Source organism: Hemicordylus capensis, chromosome 6, assembly GCF_027244095.1.
Source record: "Hemicordylus capensis ecotype Gifberg chromosome 6, rHemCap1.1.pri, whole genome shotgun sequence".
Lineage (NCBI taxonomy): Eukaryota > Metazoa > Chordata > Lepidosauria > Squamata > Cordylidae > Hemicordylus > Hemicordylus capensis.
The window spans coordinates 19,316,905-19,341,032 of NC_069662.1; the positions used below are offsets into that span (position 1 = coordinate 19,316,905).

The 24,128-nt window shown below is 46.3% G+C and overlaps 1 protein-coding gene and 1 long non-coding RNA gene across 4 annotated transcripts; one reads left to right on the plus strand and one right to left on the minus strand.

Annotated features, from left to right (window-relative positions):
• Positions 1 to 3: 3 nt before the first annotated feature.
• Positions 4 to 19,604, plus strand: LOC128328762 (uncharacterized). Of its 2 annotated transcripts, none has more exons than XR_008309381.1 (3): positions 4 to 280; positions 3,076 to 3,274; positions 19,334 to 19,604. It is a non-coding gene; the product is annotated as an uncharacterized LOC128328762 (long non-coding RNA). The 2 variants fall into 2 exon arrangements; XR_008309380.1 differs by having other exon boundaries at positions 3,123 to 3,274; positions 19,334 to 19,599.
• On the minus strand, positions 856 to 20,315 carry TMC4 (transmembrane channel like 4). 2 transcript variants are annotated; one of them, XM_053258823.1, is made up of 15 exons: positions 19,893 to 20,042; positions 17,835 to 17,983; positions 17,586 to 17,747; positions 15,921 to 16,006; positions 14,042 to 14,187; positions 13,481 to 13,628; positions 12,149 to 12,322; positions 11,360 to 11,523; positions 10,048 to 10,174; positions 9,377 to 9,474; positions 5,960 to 6,146; positions 4,811 to 4,941; positions 3,164 to 3,319; positions 2,911 to 2,989; positions 856 to 1,611 (listed from the first exon to the last, which is right to left on the minus strand). In XM_053258823.1, exons 2-15 carry the CDS (start codon positions 17,929 to 17,931, stop codon positions 1,558 to 1,560), a joined length of 1,809 nt encoding a protein of 602 aa, XP_053114798.1. In that variant the 5' UTR covers positions 17,932 to 17,983; positions 19,893 to 20,042; the 3' UTR covers positions 856 to 1,557. The 2 variants fall into 2 exon arrangements, with proteins under 2 accessions (XP_053114798.1, XP_053114797.1); XM_053258822.1 differs by lacking the exons at positions 856 to 1,611; positions 2,911 to 2,989; positions 19,893 to 20,042 and adding an exon at positions 20,109 to 20,315 and having other exon boundaries at positions 3,120 to 3,319.
• Positions 20,316 to 24,128: the final 3,813 nt, after the last annotated feature.

The window sequence follows — 24,128 nt, forward strand, 5'->3', positions numbered from 1 at the left end:
CGTTTCACGCACTCGTACAATTGCTCCCTCACTCGCCCCCTACCCGTTTCTCTTCCCTATCTGCATATGGCATCCCCACTGCCCAATCCCCGCGTTGCTTCTGCTCTGTTACCTCGGCTTGATATGTAAAGCACTGTGTGGGCGGGGCTTGTCACATACGTCCTTAGTGTTAACGTATTATATAGATAGATAAAATACGTTATTACTATATTGACAACATTATTCTAATGCAAGTGTGTTCAGAAGGAAGCCTTTTGAGTTCAATGGGACTTTCTTTCAGGTGAGCGTAGATTAACGAACAATAGCAAGTCAGTGATCATTTTGAGCATCACTAAAAACAGCATAAATGAATAAATCAGAAAATCAAGATAATTTTCGTTACTGTGTAGTCCCCCTTTGAAATTGGTATTACTAGTACTTCGTGTTCTGCTTTTCAGTAATAGTTTGATTGTATTGATTTTAACTGTTTGCCCCTATACTGCAAAACAAAACAAAGTTATATAAAACCCATCAAATATGTTTTTCCCCGAGACAAAATAATTAGACATTTATTTTATGTATTTTTATTGGCATTTATATCCTATCCTTCCACCAAGAAGCTCAGGGTGGCATACATAGGATAGACCTCGTTTTGTCCTCGCCACAACCTGTGGTAAGTTAGTCTGAGAGAGAGACTAGCCCAAGGTAACTCAGTGAGCTTTATGCCTGAGTGGAAATTTGAATTCGTGTCGCCACAGTCCTAGGCAGACGATCCGCTATACTTTCCCATTTTTACATAAGGCACCTGGTAGTCTCCCATCCGTCCCACGTATCCAAGTTCTAAAAACACTGCAGCACTAGTACCGAGTCCACTCATAGCATCAAACAGAATACTGTATTAATACATAACATTAAAAATAAATCTGTGTCCAACTTTCCCCCCAAACTAACATGAGAGTTCCTTTTGTACAAGTTAAAGAAATCTCTGTTGGTTATTCAAATTTATGTAGCTTTTCATACGAGAAAAAAACCTACTATTAAAAAAACCCACATGTTTTGGGACATCACACACACATTGCAGCAAACATCCTTAGTGGAGGCATTCCCCCTTCTCTCACATCTGTTATATTAAAAATGACTGATGTCTGCTGATTAATCAGGGGAATCTTTTTTGTTGATTAAAATATTCTTAATTGATCAGATACATGTTACAGGTGTATTCTGTACCTTTATGAGTTGAACAGAAATAATTTTATGAGCAATGGCTTTTCGTGGCAACATAGCATTTGATGAGAAAAGCCACACCTGGTAAAATTCTCAATTCTGCACAACTCCCCAAAAGGTTTAGTGGTGGAGGTACACATGGCCATTCTGGCTCCTGAGAAAACACAGAAAGATATGTATTGTGGAGAAGTTTAGTTTGTCCAGACACCTGTTTTGGGTGAATTACAAAACAGAAATCCTGCAGCATGCCCAGGAGCACAATTAGAGAACAAGATTCTACAAAAGTGAGAGTCAAAAGTATCCAAACATTTTCCCCCTGACAAGATACATATAGACTATTATAAGTTATTTCACTCATTGACTCAACTCTGATATCTGTTTCACCAGGAAAAGCTTGTCCTGTCCTTCCTAAAACAAAGAAAGGAAAAAAGAATTGGAAATAGTGGCATTGTATATACCATCTTCCCCTATACCACACTGCGCCTGTGCACCCATCTGTCACAGCATATGAAACGCCCCCCCCAAGCCCTGGCATTTGATTTTTTTGCTGAGAATGGCCTCTCATATTGCAGTATTCCATAAAGAAAAGCTCTTCTATTGGAAGAGCAGGGAGAGAAGCAACCAATACAATTATCTCAACTTCAGATGAGGGGATATTATAAACAGCTTCATTTTCTCCACTCCTGCCATCTTTTGGGGAGTCCAGTCACCCAAAAGTCACTAATCCAACTTGGAAAATGATTAACGTGGTTGCCAGGAAGGTGAAGAATATATCCATAAAGAGCTGTCATATATTGAGTCAGATATGGTCTCTAGGGCTACTCGTACATTGTGTTGTATGCATGTACAGTCTATGAACAGTGTGCACAAATGATTGATCTATATGCACATTGTCATTCACACATTATGTTAAGTGGGTTTTTCAGCAGTATATCCAATCTGTACCCTGTGTTTGAGGGGCCAGTACCCAGGTTCAATTTTAAAATAAACTCATGTAGAGTTGTTCACACACAAACATGTACACAACACACATGTACAATATGATGTGTGAACAGCCCTTCTCTGCCAGTCACTTTCCAGGGTTTCAGGCAGAGATTCCAGTTCTGCTACCTGAAAAAGCAGGAATTAAACCTTGACTATAGCCTCATGCCTGGCCACCCATATATCAGACCCCATTGATTCAATGGAAGAAAGGCAGGCGGGGGATAGTCCCAGCCTACAGATAATGTCTTCCTTGGTCAGGGGTAGCCCTTTCATAAGACAAGGTGAGGCAGTTACTTCAGGCAGCAAATTGTTGGGAAGCCAGCAGGATGGCAAGTTGCACACACGCACACCCCCCTCTGCTCACCATCGGGGTAGCCCTTTGGGATCAATCTGATCCATGCAAACTGTGCCTCTCCTCTCACTCCTTGAAAAAAGCACAAGGCAAGAAGAAGAGGCTCCTAGCAGCCTTCTCTGCCCCCTGTGTACTTTCAAAGCTTGCATGGGTTGCTTTTGGAAAAGGCCTGGCCTCCACTAGGTGTGGGGGGCAAGGTGGCATTTTGTGCCTTGCCTTGGGTGCCATGGTATCTTGGGCTGCCCTGTCCTTGGTCATGGTCGATGCTGTTCTTTGCCTCCCATTTGCTGGCTTCCCATCCTGAACCAGCCAATCCTGGAGTTCGATTCTCCCCATCTCCCACTCACTCTCCCATGTGACGAATCACTCACCAGACGGAGCTGCCTTTTGAGGCCTTTGACCATGGAGCTGTAAGAGTCAGCCAGAGCCATGACGTAGAACATGAGGATGCTTGCAGGAGGAATGGCAAAAGGAAAGGCAGGGAAGAGGGGATGGATCGGAGAATGTGGCATTAATGCGTGTGATCCATTCCACAGAATTTTAGACCCTGGCTCCCTCTCTTCCTTTCTGCCTCCCTGTCCAGAGGACCCAGGAGTTAAAACCAGAGAGCCAACTCCCTCTCACCTCAGCAACAGGAACAAGGGCACAGCAAACGCCACAGAGCCCACAAATTCCAGGAACTCCCGAGCAATGCGGGGTAATTCTGAGACAGCGCTGGAGACGGTGTGCCACATGGTAAGCTCCCCTCGGAATGGGCCACAAGCCTTTGAAGGGGGTAATCTGTGGGGGAGAGAGCAGAGGTGAGGTGGCAGCACAGCTGAGGCATTGCAGGGTCGGAGGTGAAGTGATGGAGCAAATAGTCTCTCCCGACAGAAAGTGGAAGGGAATTTATTTATTTATTTGATTGAACATACATTCCTCAGAAATTAGCAGGTTACAAATTTTGGTTTTCCCCCTGGCAGGGCTCCTGTCCTGCACCTTTAACACCTTTGAGGCAGGCATTAAACAACAGCTCCTGGTCTTGTAGCTGTCTAAGGTGGAGAAGCCCTGCCAGGGGCAGGGAGGGGAATGGAAACCTAAGCAGGTGATATCTTACTGAGAATGGACAGAAGGGATGGCACTGGACTGGAAATACCAGTTGGAGGTGGATGGAATGGTATAACAGTTTGCTTCCAATGCATTTCAAGAGAACTGCATCTTCAGGGGGGAAAATACAAAAGTCATTTTTCCGTGGGGGTGGGGGTGGGATATACAAAAGTAAAAATAGAAGCTTCTTTAAGAACATAAAGACAGCCCTGCTAGATCAAGCCCAAGGCCTATCTAGTCTAGCATCCTGTTTCATACAGTGAACCACCAGATGCCTCTGGGGAGCCCACAGGCAAGAGGTATATGCATGCCCTCTCTCCTGCTGTTTCTCCCCTGCAACTGGTATTGAGAGCATCATGCCTCTTAGGCTGAAGATGGCCCACAGCCACCAGACTAGTAGCCATTGATAGACCTGTCCTCCATGAATTTGTCTAAGCATATTCATTCCAGCAGATGGTCTGGACCTGCTGGAGAGAAGCTTCTATTTTTGTATATTTCCCCCTGAAGAACAGGTTTCACCTCAAAACATGTTGGGACCCTGCTTGGACATAAAATCCAGCATGTCAAGAAGTTAAGATTAAGCCCTACTTCTCCCTCCCCACTTTTATAAATAACTGCTACCGACGCTATTAATGTAATATAGTGATTAGAATGTCAGATTAGGAAACCTTTGTTCAAATTCCTGCGCAGCCATAAAGCTCACTTTGGCCAGTCACTACATGTCAGTATTACCTACCTCACAAGACTGTTGTAAGGATAAAATGGGGAGAAAGAACATTAAGAAGCTCTGACAGACCAGACAGGGAAAAGCGGGTGCAGGGAAGGAGTGAACGTTCGCCATCCCCCGCTTCTCCAGTTGGAAGCCCGGTTGCACTCATGTCCTTTGGCCCACAAGTGCAGGTTGTCCCAAGGAGGAAAAACATCTGCTGGGTGTTTGCAGAGGGTCTGAATGAGCAGCTGCATCGTAGACTGAGAAGGTGGGTGTAGAGGCTGTACTTACCAGCGGTCCCTCTAATTCTTTTCATCTCTGTGCGGAATGAGTTTTGTTCTGGGCGGCAGTATCAAGGCAGTGTGTGTGCACCTGCATTCAGAGTGGGACCTTCCTGCTACAACCTGAGCGGGATCTAAAATGAACGGAGTGGACATCCAAAAACTTGTGAGCACGTGCACACGCCTTAGACTTACACAAACAAGCTGTATAGGGCAGGGACGTAGGAAATGATCAGTCCCAGGAGCAAAACCAACAGGAAAAAGAAGTTGGAGCTGGAGGCACGGAACGTCCGTTCAGCTGGACGGCAGTTGGCATAAAGGGTTAGCTGGAAGGAAGAGAAAGTGTCCAATGGGCGATTGCTCAGGAGCCCCCATGGCTCTTGTGTCATGCTGCAGTAGCCCCCCATTCCCTTCCCAGAGAACCCAAGGAGAGCCCTTTAACGTGGGCCCAAGTCACATGTTACACTGAGCCCATCATTTGCAGATGGGCATACACTGAAAGTGTCCCTTTTTAAACAAATAGCTGTGGGGGAGGGGCGATCCAGCTTGGGGCCAAGGTAGAGAGGGGTGTCACTCTTTCCCCTCATGCCATGTTTTGGCTGAAAATCTGCCCCCTGCCCTGAAGCTGGAACACATGAAATTGGGGGCGAGGAGAGAGCTCAGTGACCGAGCATCTGCTTTGCAGGCAGAAGGTCCCAGGTTCCTTCTCCAGACAATAGCCATTGTGACTCGTCTTCTCCTATCTAAATGCATTTTCTGCATGTACAGGTTACATCTGAGTGTACCTGGAATATGCCCCTGAATCCTTTTCAATGCAGTGAAGTTTTGCGACAGATGCATAGGATTCCTCAGCAGGGCACTTTCCAAATTAGACCCTGCAGCGGGGTCATGGCGGATCTCGGAAGTGTGCTTCCACACTTCCTGTGTGGTGACACTGCAGTCCCTACGCTGACAGCAGGGTGCCGTTCAGATTTCCAATGCCTTGTTTCGAATTTAATTGCTGCAATATAGTGCTATGGCGTCGTATATCCAGCGTAAAGAAGTTGCTGGGTTTTTGGGTTGTTAGTTTCCGTGAGACTGCTCCCTCTGGCTGTTTATGTTTTGAATGCGATTTGCCTGAACGGAAGCATTTTCTTACTGTTAGCCAGCTAATCTGGAAAATGCCCTGACGAAGCAATGTGGGGGGAAAGTGTTCCCTGAAGGCAGAAAGTATGAAAGCCCCTGCATTGGACTTCCACTTTGCTTTCCATAGGAGCCAGAGGTCCCTCATGCTCTTTTTTTCTTTTTCTTTTTTAAAGAACCACAAAGTCTTTGTTTTCAGATTCATTTCCAACCAAGAGTCACCTTTTTCAGGTAGAAGATGGCAACATATTTGATGGTGTTGAGCACAGGCAGTAGGGGGCAGAAGAGAGCCCCTGTCCAGCACAGGGTTTGTCCATACACTAGGTCCAGGACGTTGGAAGGCACCATGAACTCCTGCTGCCCCCAGAGTTTTAGCAAGGTGCAAGTGGGGAAAGAAGCCACCAGCATCCTGGAAGGAAAAGAAAGGGAGAGCAGATGTGACTTGGGAGGTGGCTTGTGCCCCTCACAAGGATCCCACCCTTTTAGCATGTTCTGAGTTCCAGAACTCAGCTGCACTATATAACAAATGAAGGTCAAGGTTGGCTTCTCTGGGTTGGCAGGGGAAGGGAGGGAGAGGAGGAACGAAGGAAGGGAAATTGATCTTTTTATTGGCTATTTGTTCTTTTGAAATAGATGCAAATTTAAAGTGCTGCCCTCTATAGAAACGGACTGGAGACAAGCAGGGCATCATAACGGGGTGCCCATGGGACAAAGGCCCCCAGTGGATTACTCAAAGCCCCAAATTTCATCAGCCACCTCCCTCCTCCATGACCAGAACATCAGCAGAGGCACCTGCACAGAGCAGGGGAGAATGCTCCTAGCCTCACCTTACTCTCTGCCACTTCCACCTTCATAGATACTGTATTATAAGAAATACTTTTTTAGAAGTAATTATTCTTATGGGGGGTCTGAGTATATTTAATCATCACAAAGGGAGCTGTGGGCCTGGGCCCCAGATCTTTTAAGTACCTAGCAATGTGGCTGGAGACAAGAGGCCCATTCACACGTTGTGTTCAACATGCGTACAATGGGTGTGCAGTGTACACAGGTGCAGATCTCTGCACAGGTATAGTCATTCACATGTTATGTTGAACACAGGTATAGAAGTACACTTCCTATCTGTATCATGCATCTGAAAGGCCTATATCCAGGATCCCTTTTTAAATGAATCCATGTACAGTCATTCACACAAATACATGTACAAGACAGACATCTGTGCACTCATACAGCATAAAGTCTGAATGAAGTGGGAGGAGAGCTGGTCTTGTGGTTGCAAGCATGGATTGTACTTGTTGCTAAGCAGGGTCCACCCTGGTTTCAGTTTGAATGGGAAACTACTTGTGAGCACTGTAAGATATTTCCCTTGGGCTTGGGGATGGGGCTGCTCTGGGGAAAGCATGCAGAAGGTTACAAGTTCCCTCCCTGGCATCTCCAGATAAGGCTAAGAGATATTCCTGCCTGTAACCTTGGAGCAGCCACTGCCTGTCAGTGTAGACAATACTGAGCCAGATGGACCAACAGTCTGACTCGGTATATGGCAACTTCCTATGTTCCTAATTGGGCCAAGGATGTGTTTAATGTGTGCTAGGAAGAGGAGATTTTCACACCTTTGAATATCTCTCACACTACTTGTCAACCAATGTAGATTTTCTTTTAGGTCTACAGTTGTGGGAAAGAAAAATTAAAAAAAAATTATATATATATATATTTAAATTGTCCTTAACTGTTTTTAAAAAATAATTAACTATATGTATTAAAACACAGATAAAGATCGAAGGTTGGTGACCCACTCTAGGTTCTTTCTTGGGGTGGATGGCCAGTGTGGTATAGTGGTAAGAGTGCTGGACTAGGACCGGGGAAACACGAATTCAAATCCCCATTCAGCCATGAGACTTGCTGGGTGACTCTGGGCCAGTCACTTCTCTCTCAGCCTAACCTACTTCACAGGGTTGTTGTGAAGAGAAACCTAAGTATGTAGTACACCGCTCTGGGCTCCTTGGAGGGAGAACGGGATATAAAATGTAAAATAATAATAATAATAATTTTGGATCCCTTTCAGCCCTATGTTTCTATAGTGTTATTTCAAATTTTAAAAATGGAAAGAAGAAGAAAAACCAACAACGAGCATGTCGGTAATTAACACATTAACTATTCAAAAATAGTCTTATTAAGGGGCAATTAAAAGGCAATTAACGTCTGTAAAGCTGCTATGGTTATCAACAGGAAGCAGTATGAGGGGCAGAAACTGTAAAGAGTAAACTTCTGATTAAAGATGAAGTCACCCTGAGGAACTCAGTAGTGTTTTGCCAGTGCTGGATAAGCCAAGTTGTATTTAACTTATTGAAAAGGACCACAGTGCCTGTCTGAATAAAGATGAGAGGGCAACAGATGGGAGGAGAGCTAGTCTTGTAGTAGTGAGTATGAATTGTCTCTTTTGCTCAGCAGGGTTGGCCCTGATTTGCTTTTGGATGGTGACTGCGTCTGTGAACACTGCCTGCTGTAAGCGATTCCCCTCAGGGGATGGGGCTGTAACTCAGAGGTGTAGCAGCTGCATGCTGGTATGCAGAAGGTCCCAAGTTCACTACTTGGCATCTCCAGGTAGGGCTGGGAGAGACTCTTGCCTGAAACCTTGGCGAGCCACTGCCAGTGGAGACAATCCTGAGCTAGATGGACCAATAGTCTGACTTGTTATAGGACAGCTTTCTATGTCTCTGTGTAATGGATTTATTTGCTAGATCCAGTTCTCTGACAGGGCACTTAATACAGGCCTGCAACAGGTCTTCTTTTAGTTCAAGGGGAAAGGGGGAAGGGAGACTACGCTGAACATAAGAAGATAATGCACAGTTAATTCACTTTACCTGAATGCAACTTATTACTTTTCCCACCCAGAGCCCTGTCAGGCCCCTAATCCAGCCTGGGCCTCAGGCAGCTTCCTAGGTTCCTAACATGGACATTTTGGAATGCAACAGGTTGGCAAACTATGTTATTTAGATCAGACCTTGACAAGTTTTCCTTTGGATCTAGGAGCTAGTCCCAAAATCTGGGAGCCAGACAATGGACAAAGTTACCAGGCTTAGCAACAGATACCAAGTAACTCTGGATACCTCTGAATATTCTAATCTAGGCGCCACAGTTAAATTTCTAGGTGCCATGGCTCCATGGCACCTGGGATTTGTCAAGGCCCAGTTTAGAGTCACCATAAAAAGTGAGCAAACAAAGGACAGCAAATCCAGACTAAGCCAGTGTGGTGTTGTGGTTAGAGTGTTGGGCTAGGACTGGACTAAGACTTGGACTAGGACTCAAATCCCCATTCAGCCATGATACTTGCTGGGTGACTCTGGGCCAGTCACTTCTCTCTCAGCCTAACTTACCCCACAAGGTTGTTGTGAGGAGAAAATTATGTACACTGCCCTGGGCTTCTTGGAGGAAGAGTGGAATATAAATGTAAAAAATATAAATAAATAAGAAGATGCTAGTGTGGAAGCGGTCTATGGCCAGCATTGGGGTTAAACAAAACATGCACTGAGGATGAAAGAGAAACAAAAATCACCCCACCACTACCTTAAAAATAAACCATGTCAGATTATTAATACTGGCAACTTTACCCAGCTTTGATGTTGCATGGATGTCAAAACTTACTTTCTTGGGAACTCCACAAACAGCATCACAAGTAGCATGACAAGCAAGTCAAAGATCATCAGCTTGTACATTTCCTGCCCCACGGAGGTCTCCCAACACTGGAGGGGCAGAAAGAGTAATCTCAGACCCAGTTTTAACCTTTCCCCTGCTCTACTATTCCTCTCTCAAATAATTTGGGAATCTTGGCTGTTATCTGTCCTTTCTCTGATTTACCATACTATGACTGCATACTCACAGTGATCCTGGTTAAAGAGGATGGAGATGGTTGTGAGAATGCAGATTTCCCAGGCAATCCTGGTCAAACTGTGGTTGAACTGCTTTAACCAGGATTGCTTAAATGTGGTTTAATCACAGCAGTTGGCCAGGATTGCCTGCGAATCTGTATTCTTCTCACAAACAGCTCCATGGGGCTCAGGAATTCTGTTTAACTTTTTTAGCAGGATCACCGTGATTTTGGGAATGCAGCCCATGTTGGGATTCCTGAACTCCCATTCTTTAACCTATTTGATGCTGTTTTCCCCCCAAAAGAGGGACTACCAGAGCACTTATACAAGCCAGTTACATTCTATCTCCTTTTAGAGAACCTTGTGATTTCTAGCCCCAATCTAGATTTTTTGGCCTCACTCCTCCAACCAGATAACCCAGGAGTCCTGGTTCCCTCCTAACCTCACCGGGTGAAGGTGGTTGTTATATCCACAGCTCTGACACTCTGAATTCTGTGGGTCGCCGCCACAGGTGATCTGGGACCAAAGCGAGATCAGGAGAACGACCACACTCGCAAGACGTAGGAAGACACTTCTACCAGATAGAAAGACAGACGTTAGGGTTGCCAGCTGGCCAATAAAACACAGTCTGCCAGCTCGTCCTTTAAGAGCAGCTTAGTTTGCAGAAATCAACAGGTGAAGCTTTTAACAGCATTGAGAGAGGAACATTGTTGCCTGCTAATGTTTGCATACCCACCTGTAGCTTAAGAGGCAGAAACTATAGTGTCTGGATGTTCATCCTTGCTGCCTCCTGCCTGATACAAATGAGAACGTGCCCTCTGCCTAACATCCCACATGTTAAAAACATACATAAACAACAACAACAAATATTTATATATTGCTTTTTAACAAAGGTTTCCAAAGCAGTTTACATAGAGAAATAATAAATAAATAAATAAGAAGATGCTTCCCTGTCCCAAAGGACTCACAATCTTAAAAAAAAAAACAACAACCGTAAGACAGACACCAGCAACAGTCACTTTAAGTTCTGTGCTGGGGGTGGAGAGGGCCAGTTACTCTCCCCTTGCTAAATAAACACATTAAAAAGGTGCCTCTTTGCCCAGTTAGCAGGGCCCCTCCTCCTACCTTGATCTTTGAGTTCACACAATCTCCGGGATCGGGAGTGCTCGCAGCCTTCCTGCCCTGACTGGGCCCTCCTCCTTCCCTCATTTGGGTTGTGTGGACAAACTTACTATGAGCTAGGAACCTAGGAAGCTGCCATATACTGAGTCAGACCATTGGTCTATCTAGCTCAGTATTGTCTTCACAGACTGGCAGCAGCTTCTCCAAGGTTGCAGGCAGGAATCTCTCTCAGCCCTATCTTGGACAGGCCAGGGAGGGAACTTGGAACCTTCTGCTCTTCCCAGAGCGGCTTCATCCTCTGAGGGGAAGATCTTGCCGTGCTCATACATCAAGTCTCCCATTCATATGCAACCAGAGCAGACCCTGCTTAGCTATGGGGACAAGTCATGCTTGCTACCACAAGACCAGCTCTCCTCTCCCCTACTAAGGCTACTAAGGTATGGTCTACTCCAAGATAATTCAAGAGCCACAGGAAGCCACAGGCTCTTCCCTGGTCACAAGTGAGACCTTTCAGATGACAGCACTAGAAAGGTTCTCTGTTCTCTAACCGTCTTAGCAGGATCTTTGATCTGTCCCTCTCTGTCACTCAGAGCTAAACGCTCTAGAGAACTGTACAAATGCCCAGCATTTCCTTTACCTGAGAAGTGTGATTTTGATTTCAAAGCTGAGTGGGTATTGCTCCAGGGGAACCATGAACCCAAAGATCATTGGGACAAAGAGGTTGGCAGCTGTGATGACACCGGATGGGAGATAAGCCACCAGCAGCTCCAAGACGTATTTACCTTTGACTGGGGAGTCTGCCTACAGAGAGAGAGATTGATTTGGGCAAGATGGTCATAGAAAAGAATAGGGTTCCTTGAGAAAACACAACAACTATTTACATACTGCTTTTCAACAAAAGTTTCCAAGGTGGTTTATATAAATACATTATAAATAAATAAGATGGCTTCCTGTCCCCAAAGGGCTCACAATCTAAAAGGAAACAGCAACAGTCACTGGAGGGATGCTGTGCTGGGGGTGGATAGGGCCAGTTACTCTCCTCCTGCTAAATAAACACATTAAAAAGGTGCCTCTTTGCTCGGTTAGCCTTTTAACGAGCAGATATTCCACAGGTTGGCTATCCAGTGAGGAGCAGACGTGTGCCTTTCAAACTTCTGCCTGTCGTGTGTATGTTAAAGGCATGGGATTAAAGTTAGCGGTGCTTCAGACCAGTTTTTCTGTGCCTGCACTGCTAGTCTAGACAGCGTAAAATCTGGTTTTGTGTCAGCTCAGCTGCCCCCTCCAGTCATACTCCGTGATGGGTGGGGGGGTGGGGGCAGGTCTGTCCTTGTACCTATCATCTGTTAAGGGGTGGGGGGAGTTGCTTTTGGCAGAAGGGGCAGGTGAGGGGAAGGCTGCTTATGAGAACTGAGGGCCTGTCCTTTACCTTTCCTAGCAGCTCCTGGGAATAGTTTGTCGCCCAGTAGATACTGAAAAATGCTCCTCCCAACAGCCCCAAAACCAGGATGTTGAGCAAGCCTCGGAGGACATAGAGACGGACTCGTTGTGCTGTGGTCCGCTCCGCGTTGCGCCTGCGGAGTGCCTCCTCCTCTAGATCCATCTGGAGCCAAAGCGGGGGAAACAAGATTCATTAGGCCCATTCACACGTTATGTTCAACCAGTGTACACTGGTACAGTTGTTCACATGTTATGTTGAATGTAGGTACAGCAATACACTTCCTATCTGTACCATGCATTTGAAGGGCCTGTATCCAGGTTTCCTTTTAAAATGAACACAGATACAGTCATTCACAAATGCATGTAGGAGTGTAGCAACATTAGCATAAATCAGTTCTTTTGGCATTCCCCAAGCTGAGGGAAAATAAGCCATGTATAGCTCCATGCAAGTTAATTCTTGCTTCCTTGTTAGGAACATAGGAAGCTGCCATATATTGAGTCAGACCCTTGGTCCATCTAGCTCAGTATTGTCTACCCAGACTGGCAGCAGCTTCTTCAAGGTTGCAGGCAGGAGTCTCTCTCAGCCCTGTCTTGGAGATGCCAGAGGGGGAACTTGGAACCTTCTGCATACAAGTGCTCTTCCCAGAGTGGCCCCATCCCCTAAGGAGAATATCTTCTAGTGCTCATGTGTAGTCTCCCGCCCAAATGCAAACCAGGGTGGACCCTGCTTAGCAAAGGGAACAATTCATGCTTGCTGCCACCAGACCAGCTCTTTTCAAGAACTGGAATTTATTTATTCTTTTGTTGCATTATCATCTTGCCCTTCCTCCAAGGAGTTCAAGGCGGCAGACCTGCCTGCCACACAGCTGCCAAGAGTAGGATTTGGGCAGGGGAAAACAAAAGGTGCCCGCTTTTGAGCAGAGCTCTGGTGGGTTTTAATGGTGGTATGACAGAAAACAGCTGTGGACAGAAGTTGAACAAATGCAGCTTTCCCCAGCATGGGGATGCAGCACTGGAGACAAAGCTGTATCTGTTAAATTCCTGTCTGCTGTGCAGTAGTTAAGAACTTTGAGTACTTAGGTGGACAGACCAGTATTCTTAAATATATGTCTGTCTGATTCCCAGTTATCCAGGTCCTGTTTATTTCTTAACATGCGGTTCCCACCTTTTTTCTGTCATGGGATTAACGGCACATATGGAATTTCCAGGCATGAGCTAGGATCATTAATGGTCTCTGAACGAGTGCTCTTGAAAATCCACATCCCAGCACCATGCCTTGATATTGGTTCCTCGCCAGCCAGGCGGTTTCTGATGGACTCACCTGCAGTTCGTAGCGAATACTCTTGTGCCTTAACTCCACCACTCCCTTTTGACTCAGGGCAAAGTCCCATCCTGCAAAGACTTTGTTGCTGTAGGACCCAAGGGAAGCGTCTTCACTAACCAAACTGCGTTTGAGACAATAGACTGACCTAGGGATGGAAGGGAAGAGGGGAGAGGATATTTCAAAAGAGGACTCTTGGACATGCAGCTGCATCTGGGATGGGGGATAGTTGGCTGACATGCTGCGCACAATTCTGTGCAGGTTGTAAACATAACGTGCGTGCAGTTGTGCAAACACAAAAATTGCACACATTGAAAACAGTGGCCTCGTATCACTCAACTGTATTTGTGTGAGTGCACCCTTGTGCAAATTCAACAATTGTGCAAATGGAGTTGTGGAATAGTATAACCACTGGAAAAATAATGGCCATGCTGTTGTGCAACTGTGCAAGTTTTGCATATCCGCAGTAGCATACTTGTGCAACTGTGTGCACGTTACAATGCCCACAGAATGTTGCGCAGTATGTCAGCTGCTGTTCATCAAGTTTAGGGATGCTCTCACCTCCGTATGATCCATGACAGACAGAAGTGGAGGTAGAAGAACGCTGTGAGCAGATACGCAAGGGGGATGTTGTATGAGAAGTTCATGAAATCAACAGCTGAATTTTGGTAGTAGCCATAGAAGAGGTAGGTGAGCTCTATGAAACCCTGCAGGGAAACACAGGGACTTATCACACATCTGGAAGACAGAGGGCCCTTCCAGATGTGCCCCTTGTTGTGCCACCCAGGGCACTTTCCAGACTAGCTGCTCAACAGCAGGAAAATGCATCTGTTCAGGCAAGTCATATTTGAAACGTAAACAGCAGGGGGAGCCCTCTCGCGGAAACGAACAACCCGAAAAAACAGCAACTTCTTTACACCGGATATACAACATCCTAGCTCTATATTGCAGTGATTAAATTCGAAACAAGGCATTGGAAATGTGAATGGCACCCTGCTGTCCGCATAAGGATTGCAGTGTCACAACGCAGGATGTGTGGAAGCACACTTCCAAGATACAACGTGACCCCGTCGCAGGGTCTAATCTGGAAATCGCCCGGGTGTTGCTTTCCCACTTGTAGTCCCACATGGAATTGCAGTATTCCTTCCACACTGCAGTAGCTGTTTGAGGCACTTGCATTGCCTTGAGAGCTAAAGTGGTGCAGTGGTTAAAGTGTTGGACTAGGGAGACCTGAGTTCAAATCCCCATTCCCCCATGACACTCACTGGGTGACTCGGGGACAGCCACTTAATTCTCAGCCTCACCTACCTCACAGGGTTGTTGTGAGAATAAACATAACCACGTACACTGCTCTGGGCTCCTTGGAGGAAAAGCGAGATATAAATGTAGGTAAGTATATGTCCTGTCCACATTAGTAGGCAATGCATAGTGGAACATTGTTGGGACACAAAAGTGGAATGCTAGTGCTAACCACAATCTACACGTGTGATCATAGCACTGCTGTAGCACTGTTCTCAAAAAAGCTAAATGTCTCAGTTTAAGAGTGGGAAAAATACAGGTGGACAGCAGATGGGTGATGATGTCATGTGATCCCCCTCCTCGGTAAACAAGGTGTGACAATCTCAGACTAAAAACACTCCAGCTAGAAGTGCCCATATATACACAGCTGACATAGGCCATGAAAACCTTGCAGGGGGGTTTCCTTTGAAATATAGGCTGACATGCGGAGCAAGGATGCACTGGTGCAGCAAGAGAGCAGAACTTCCCAAACGCAGCAGGGAAGTGACCGTTTCCCCCCACCCAGGAAGCCCTCTGTGACATCCAAAAATATGTCCAAGGCTTGTGCGGCCCTCAGGCGGGGCGGAGCCACCATTGGGCAAATGGGTTCAAGGAACTCAGGCCACCACCCCCAGGGGTCACGCCTCGCGGCCCCAGATTACCCTCCCCCCACGTATCTGACGTCAGACACAGGAGGTGTTATTTTGCTCCCAAACAGGGTCGTGCAGCCCATTTGGGACTGAAATCGGCCCTCACTGCGTTGGCAGCATGGCCAGAGAGCTGCTTTTAAAGGCAGGGAGAGCCGCTCCTGGCCTCGCTGCCAATGCAGCAGGACCGATCTCCCTCCCAAATGGGGCCACGCGGCCCTATTTGGGAGTGAGACCACGCCTCTGCATCTGACATGGGGGGGCGTGGCTAGCCAGCCCCCAGCATCTGATGTCAGACGTGGGGGTGGGGCCAGGGGGCCAGCCTCCCTCCACCACTGCCCTCAGGGACCTATATTCAATTCAGGTGTCACTGTTTTCCCTTTTCTGGGGGAGGGGAGGGGGTTAAAATTTGCCGCTACCCCGCTGCACGAGTGCAGTTATTTGGGAAGTTCTGCTGGCCAATCTCTCACTGCACTGGTGGATCCTTGCTCTGGGTGTTAGCCACTGTCTCTCACCTGGCCCGACAGAAGATCCATGATCAAGGAAAAGTAGGTGACCAGGCCTTGGGGTGAGGGGTTGTAATTCAGACAAGAGGCGTTCACTGAAATGAATTAGGAAAAAGGGAAGTTAACTGTTCCTTTTCACTCCATCCCTCTATAATCAAGAAGTCCTCTTGAAATCTACTGCTGCAGCATATTAAAGGTAAAGGTACCGTATTTTACGGACTATAAGACGCTACGGACTATAAGACGCACCTTAATTTTAATCCAGTTTTTCAGAGTTTTAACATATTAAACTGTTAAAACATATAAGACGCTCCTGAATTTTGGCGGATATTTTTCGAGGAAAAAAGTGAGTCTTATAGTCCATAAAATACGGTAAATTGTGCCATCAAGTCGATTTTGACTCCTGGCACCCACAGAGCCCTGTTGTTTTCTTTGGTATAATATGGAGGGATTTACCATTGCCTCCTCTTGCACAGTTTGAGATGATGCCTTTCAGCATCTTCCTATATCGCTGCTGCCCAATAGAGGTGTTTCCCATAGTCTGGGAAACATACCAACGGGGATTCAAACCGGCAACCTTCTGCTTGTTAGTCAAGCAACATAGACCCTGTTAATCTCATAAAGAACCCAAAAGTTGACTCCTGCAAGAGGATAGAGACAGAGCACATACTGTTTTGATCTGCCCACCTGAAGGCCAGCATAGATGTGCCATGGATTTGCTGCATTAGTGCAACATCTGCTGTCTTGCAGGGAATACATCATCTAGAGAATCAAAGCTTAACATTTTTGTTTAAAAGTTACTTTTAAAACTTATTTTTAAAATAAGTTCTTAGTCCTCATGATTACAGAGGTATTTGTGGTGAAGAAGATGTCCACTGCCTTCATTATTTTAAAACCTAAATCCCTTCCCAGTGAGTTGTCATAGTTCTCCATCCCCACTGCAGGCTTTTTTTCTTCCCACCCCCACTTTATCATAGGACGACAGGAAGCTGCCTCATACTGAGTCAGACCATTGGTCCATCTAGCTTAGTAGTGCCTACTCTGACTGGCAGTGGCTCTGCAAAGTTTTCTCAGCTCTACCAGGAGATGCCAGGGACTGAACCTGGGGCCTTCTCAGGCACAGCAGATACTCTGCCACTGAGCTACGGCCATATCAGTTGCCTGACAAACAACATTTCAGCAGGTTAGGTGTTCATACAATGCAAGTGCAGGACAAGTGCTACATCTGTTGAATTCTGCCTGCTATGCAGTTATTCAGGTCACAGAGGCCCTGCCTGGATAGAAATGTGTATCTCTTCCTCGGCATTAGATAAAGTGACCCCCGCCACACACACACACACACACACACACACACACACACACACACACACACACCACGGTAGAAGCTTCTTATATTGGCGATGACTACGAAGAATATTTATATACCACTTTTCAACAAGAGTTCCCAAAGCAGTTTACATAGAGAAATAAAAATCAATAAAGATGGCTCCCTGTCCCCAAAGGGCTCACAGTCTAAGAAGAAACATAAGATAGACACCAGCAACAGCCACTGGAGGGGCTGGATAGGGCCAGTTGCTCCCACCCCACCGCCCTTGTTCAATAAAGAGAATCACTTTAAAAATGCCTCTTTGCTCCAAACAGACAAACTCGGGATTTTGGGGCTCCTAGCCTTACCTGAAGTGTTGCTCTGTTGACTCGTCCAGTTGAGCGGCAAAGCCTCGAATGCAGCGTTTGGAGCAACCACAAACCCCAGCACTAGCAGGGAGGCGACGAAATTCATCAGGACCAAGAAACGCAGGAAGTTAAAGTAGGACTGGATCCCTGTTCCAAAGTGGCCTTTGGGGAGGAAAGGTCAGAGGTCAGAGGTCAAGGCCAGAAAACACAACCTTCCCCGAGGACACTTACTAAGGCCACCCTCCGTACCTGCAATATGTCTCAAGCTGCTCTGCCACATCACAGTGTATGAGATCACTGTGCCTGCCTGGCTCCTGAGACGGCGTAGCGTCCGCCGCTTTTCCATGTGCCAGAGTTCCCAACCAGTGAGCCTGCTGGCTGCCTGCTCCTCGAGAATTCTGAGGGGGACATGAGGAGGTTCTGTGAGAAACTCAGAGCAGGCAAATGCCTTTCCCTGCATGAGCTGGCCCAGGTATACACATTCACCTCACAGGCCCTTCCAGGGGCATAACAAGGCTGGAGTGGGCCCAGAGACAAAATTTTAAAACGGGCCCCTCGCTGACACACACACACACACACACACACACACACACACCATGTGACTTGCCTCTGGGGGGCCCCTCGAGGCGTGGGGGCCCCCAGGCAGCCGCCTCCCCTTGCCTAATAGTAGTTACGCCCCTGTGCCCTTCTCAGGGTCCCAGCACCATTGCTGATGATATGGCTTTTTTGGTGGTGGCACCTCAGCTCTGGAACATTCCTCCCTACAGAGATTTGCCTGCTGTGGAGTCTGGTAGCTGACATGACTCACAGCAGAACAGAGCTGCTGCAGACTGTGCTGGGCTGCTGCGGACACGTAAGGCAGCCTTGGCACTGTAAAGAATGGGTGGTCGTGCGTGCAGTGCTACCACAGTTTCTCCCATTGTTTTGAGTCGGAGAACTGCAGTAGTGCTGCTTGCACAACCTCCTGTTCTCTACATCTTTGGGGCTGCCTTACTGTCCACAGCAGCCCTGACACGGTGCCCAGGAGCTCCATAATACTCTGCATCCATTCTGCTAGAGCTCCATACAGCTAGGTGTCATTTCAGCCAGTATAGTGGAGTAACTAAATTGGAAAATTAAGCTAAATCATACTCACAAGCATGAGGTTTTGCAGCAATTTTGTCAGGTATGTCAAAAGAAATATTGCATCACAATTCTAGAATTCTTCAGACATAGTGATATAAAATGGGGGGAAATCATTAAGATTGTATGGAACATATTTCATTTGCTGGAATTGAGTATCAGTATTTGTAACGAGACACATTTCTTCAGTAACTGAGCTAAAAAAAATCTTACTTGTAATTAACAATGCTAACATTACTATACAATACTATTTTTAGCCACTGTATTGGATTTTGGGGGTACCTAATTGTTACTTTCTAAAACCAGAAACATCTGACAACATTGTACTAAATCTCAGGTCTGTGCCACTATTTCAACAATTCTTATGATTTTTAACAGTTTATACCACAACGCCATATTTATTTTTTGCCACCATATTGGCAAAAACCATACATACCTGACAACATTTCTGCAAAATCTCATGCTTGTGAGTCAAAGTGCATGATTCCATCCACTAGCTGCCCCACTACCACTAGTATAGTTTCAGCTGTGGGTAAACCCCATTTAATTTTACTGAATTTGCTGATTTCAGCTTTGCTTTCTGCTCCTTGCTGCATTTCTAAATATAATTATATTGCTTCTTCCAGATTACGAAAAAGTATTTGAAGCTGCTCTGATCACGCATTGGATTGTAAATAGTAGTGTATAAATCAGAACTGGGCAAAATGGTCTTCCAGAACTTGATGAACGACAACTCCCATCATCCGGTAGACCAAGATTGTCCAGCCCTGGTATAAATGCTAAACACATTAAAGTGCTGTTTCTCAGGTGTTACAAAATCATGCTTCTTGATCTATGTCTCTCTGGGGAAGCCCACCCACCTCCACAGAAACACTTGATCAAACCTCAGAATCCTCTGCTCTGTCTCACAAGCCCTACCATATCTGACTTTTCGGTTAAAAATCCCCCATCCTCCCTCAATAACCCAGACATCAGGCACTAACCAGATGATTTTTATGCTTGTGTTTTAATTTATTTTATTTTTATTTTTTTTAAATCAGGTTTTTATATGTTTTAGCTCAATATTTTAATCTGTCTTTTTTATAATATTGTTTTTAAATTTTTTGGTGAGCCACCTTGGGATTTTCTTAATGAAAGACGGGGTATAAATTTAACAATAAATAAATAAATAAATAAATAAATAACCCTCTCAGAATCTAGGACTGCCTGGTCTGACTGAATCTATTCCTGACGTTTTCCACACATAGCACTCCCCAATATTCTTCACAATATCAAGCCATCAAAGCCTCCAAGACTGCGTTTGGTAGCCTCTTAGAAATTGATGCTGATTCTTCGAGACCCCAGAGGTCCATCCCTATCTGAATCCCCTTCTGAACGAAAGGAACCCAGGTGTCCTGCTACCTCAGCCTCCGTTTCTCCTCAAGGCAGAGTGGGAGCTCTTTCAGGGGTCTCCTGTCTTCCTCTTCCTCTCTTGCCACAAATTGAGTGACCATGTCCTCCTGGGGGTCAACGGTGGGCTCCGATGCCCCCTCCAAAGCAGCCCCCCAGGCGGCTGCCTTGTTGCCACGGAAACGCAGTGTCTGGTTGCTTGGCAGCTGGAGGAAGAGAGATGGGGTGCCACCATGGTGACCAAGGCTGGACTCTGGAGATGCAGAATGGGACAAGAGATGTATAAGCTAGTGGCCGCACCACATCTTGTGACAGCAGATTCCATCAATTCATTAGGCATTGTGTGAAGAAGTGTTTTCTTTTGTCTGGTCTGAAACTATCATCAGTCAATTTTCTTGGGCAACTCTGAATTCTCTCCCAAGAGATTTGTCTCTTCCATTTTCTCCACAACACCAGTCATAATTTCATAAATGTCTATCATGTCTCCCCATCGTCTTTTCTTTCTTTCTAAACTTAAAAGCTTTTCCTCAGAGGGTAGGAATCCCAAGTTGCTGATCAAGCCCCTTTCTGCACCTTTTCTAGCTCTATGGTATCCTTTTTGGGATGGAGTGACTAGAACCATACACATTATTCCAAATGGGGCTGCACCAAGATTTATATAAGGATATTACAGTACTGTAAGGTTAGCGCCATTCCTAGCATGGAGCTTGCTTTTTTCCATAGGCACAGGAACATAGGCAGCTGCCATATATGGAGTCAGACCATTGGTCCATCTAGCTCAGTATTGTTTATACACAGACTGGCAGCGGCTTCTCCAAGGTCGCAGGCAGGAGTCTCTCTCAGCCCTATCTTGGAGTTGCCCGAGGAGGAACCTGGAACCTTCTGTGTACAAATGCTCTTCCCAGAGTGGCACCATCCCCTAAGGGGAATATCTTCCAGTGCTCACATGTAGTCTTCCATTCAAATGCAAACTAGAGTGGACCCTACTTAGCAAAGGGGACAATTCATGCTTGCTACCACAAGACCTGGAGAGAAACTAATTACGTGGTCGCTAAGAGTTGCTGGCACTTAATCAATAATCAACCACAAGACCGGCTCTCCTCCCATCTTGAGCTGATATTTTTGTTGTGCAATCTGTCACAACCCTAAGATATCTTTCCTGAACAGTCACTACAAGTTCAAGTCCCATCAACATATATAAGAACTTGGCCACCACCACCCCCGCCAGTATTTTCTGTTTTCATGTGTATCCACCCAGTTTGGAGAAATCTTTTTAGAGCACTTCAGTCTGCTTGGGGTTTTCACCATTCTGAATAATATTTATCATCCACAAACATAGCGACCCCACTGCTCTCCCTGGACTCTAGAAAATTACAAATTAAATTAAAAGAGCACAAGGTCTAAACCATGTCCTTGGGGGACCCTAGTGTCTATTCCCCACCCATCCTGGGAAATAAGGCCCTAATGCTCCCAGTTCATTCATAGGTGATGAAAAGACTCTTCTCCAACAGACTGCAAACTGAAGCAACAGCATAGAATTGCCAGAGATTCTTGAAATTAACCAGCTTCAGATCAATCTAGCCTCTCCTGAAGAGGAAGGTCACCCCATACCTCCTGCGGCTTCTCTGCTCCGTGATTGGATTTCCCCGCCATCCTCCATGACTGCAGGTCACCGTTCTTTCTGTGCTTCACTTTGTCAACAATCAGAGGGGGAACAAGGAACAAGGAAGTAAGAGAGGGCAAGGCTGGGCACGGATTAATTATTTCTTCAGACCAATAGTCCTATTCACATAGGGAGTCACTTGGCAACAAGGTCAGGAGACTTGAAGTGGCAGCCATTCAGAAAGAGAGATCTCTTTGCTAACGTTCTTTGGGAAGGTGCTGCTGCCTCTGAGATTGTATCTATCTGGTTTTTCCCTAAATGCAGGGGTTCTCAAACTTGGGACCCCGGATGTAGTTGGACTACAGCTCCCTTATCCCCCACAGCCACAATGCCTATTCAACATCTGGGTCCCAAGGTTGAGAACCCCCCTGGCTAAGTGGAACTAGGATGGTTTCACACATTACACAGCAACAGATCGGGGCTTGTCAGTGCCACTTAATGGAACTACAACCAAGATTAGTATTTTCACAACAATCTCTGGTTGATATACTTTGTTTCTGCATTCATATGGGTGAAGCAGCCCATAGCCCTTATTGGTTAAGAGATAAGCTGTCATAGCTCCTGCCAGAGCCAGACAGGGAGGAGAGAGTTAACTGGGGTGAATCCTTGACTGCAAGAGATTCATTGTAGCAGGGGCATAGCAGCCACTGAGTGAACGGGTTCAAAGAACCCGAGCCACCACCCTCCAGGGGCCACGCCCCTGCACCTGATGTCAGGCACAGAGGGTGTGGCCACGGTGGCAAACAGGGCCGTGCTTCCTGTTTGGAAGTAACATTGGGTCAGCGCATTTGCAGCATGGCTGGGAGCCCAGCGCTGGCTGAAACTTCTCAAAAACAGAGCTGCACAGTTCCGCTTTTAAGAAGTTCCAGCCAGCACTGGGCTTCCAGTCAGGCCAAGAACCCCTCTCCCTGCCTTTGCAAGCAGGGAGAAACCATCGCTGCCATGCTGCAAAAGTGGCACTGGCCGAATTTTACTTCCAAGCAGGGTGCACAGCCCCATTTGCTTCCATGGCCATGCCCCCTGCATCTGATGTCGGATGCAAGGTGTGTGGCCATGTTTGCAAACGTGGCAGGGGCTGCCAGTGGCAGGCTGGACAGGGGCTGTTGGCGTCCTGGCTACTCCATTGCACAATAGGCTGCCACCATCCACGTTATTTTCATGACTGGTGTTGAGTTAGGAATATTAGAACAGGTACACTAGGCTATAATTTTAACTTTAGATAGCCCAACCTTGGTAGAGTTGCCATGCTGCCCGAAATTCTGGGTTTTACCCAGATTTTAAGCATCTCAGGTCCCAGATTGCTTAGCCCACCCAGATTTGCCCGAATTTCAGCTTTCATTTAAAAAAAGAAAAGAAAGCTAAGCTCTAGCCCTTGTAGAAGTGGAGTTATGGAGCAAAACATGCAGTCACTATTCTGCTCAGAAATTGTTTTCAAGCCAATTTACATAATATGCAAGTTAGGCACCTGGATTTAGAGAGCCAGAATATGGCAACCCTAAACCTTGGCTATCTGTTCCACTTAGATATAGCACAATACCAAAATGCAGAGCGACAGTAAAGTATACCCTCAACAGGCCAAACAGTCTACATCAGTTAAGCAGTAAACGTGTGCCTTTTAGCACCAGATACAGTTGAATTGTCTCTTAGGCTCATCCTCCAAAGACCATTTGCAACAACAACATTCATTCTTCTTCTTCCTCAAATGTGTTCCACCTCTAAATCAAACTCTTGAAGCATCAAGCTCCACTGCACAAACTTAGTCTTTTTGTGTTGAGTTTCTTACAGCCATTGGAGCGCAGCATGGTCTGTTCTTAGTTTGAACCTCTGCCCCATAGGTGATAAGTTCTCCAGGACATAGACATAGCATAGTGCACCCTGGTTGTTGTTACCTTCTACTATCTCTCCTTGCACAGGAGCATTGGAATACAGGCTGGCATATGTAGTAAGTGGGGGGTACTACCTCCCATGGTAATGGTGGCAGGGGCGTAGCTATAATTGAGCGAAAAGGTTCAAAGAACACAGGCCCTCCAGCTCCACCCCTCCCTATTTTCTTCATTATCGCCCTCACCCTGGAGAGCTGCCAGAGAGAGAGGGATGAACACAGGCCCCCTCTCCCTTAGCTACGCCCCTGAATGGCGGTGCTGCTGGGACTGGCCTTCCAGCAAAGTCTCTGAGCCTTCGTTCTCTCCTTGCTCGCTGTTTTGGTAGTTTTGCTGGTAGTTGTGGGGAGGCCCTCTGCGCCACAGATAACATCTGTACTGATTACAGTCTGCTACACATTTGCTGCCTTGTACTGGAACGCCACCAAGACCTGTAACGTCGATGACCTCCGCTCTCCTTTCCCCTTCAACCATGTCAAACTCTACAGT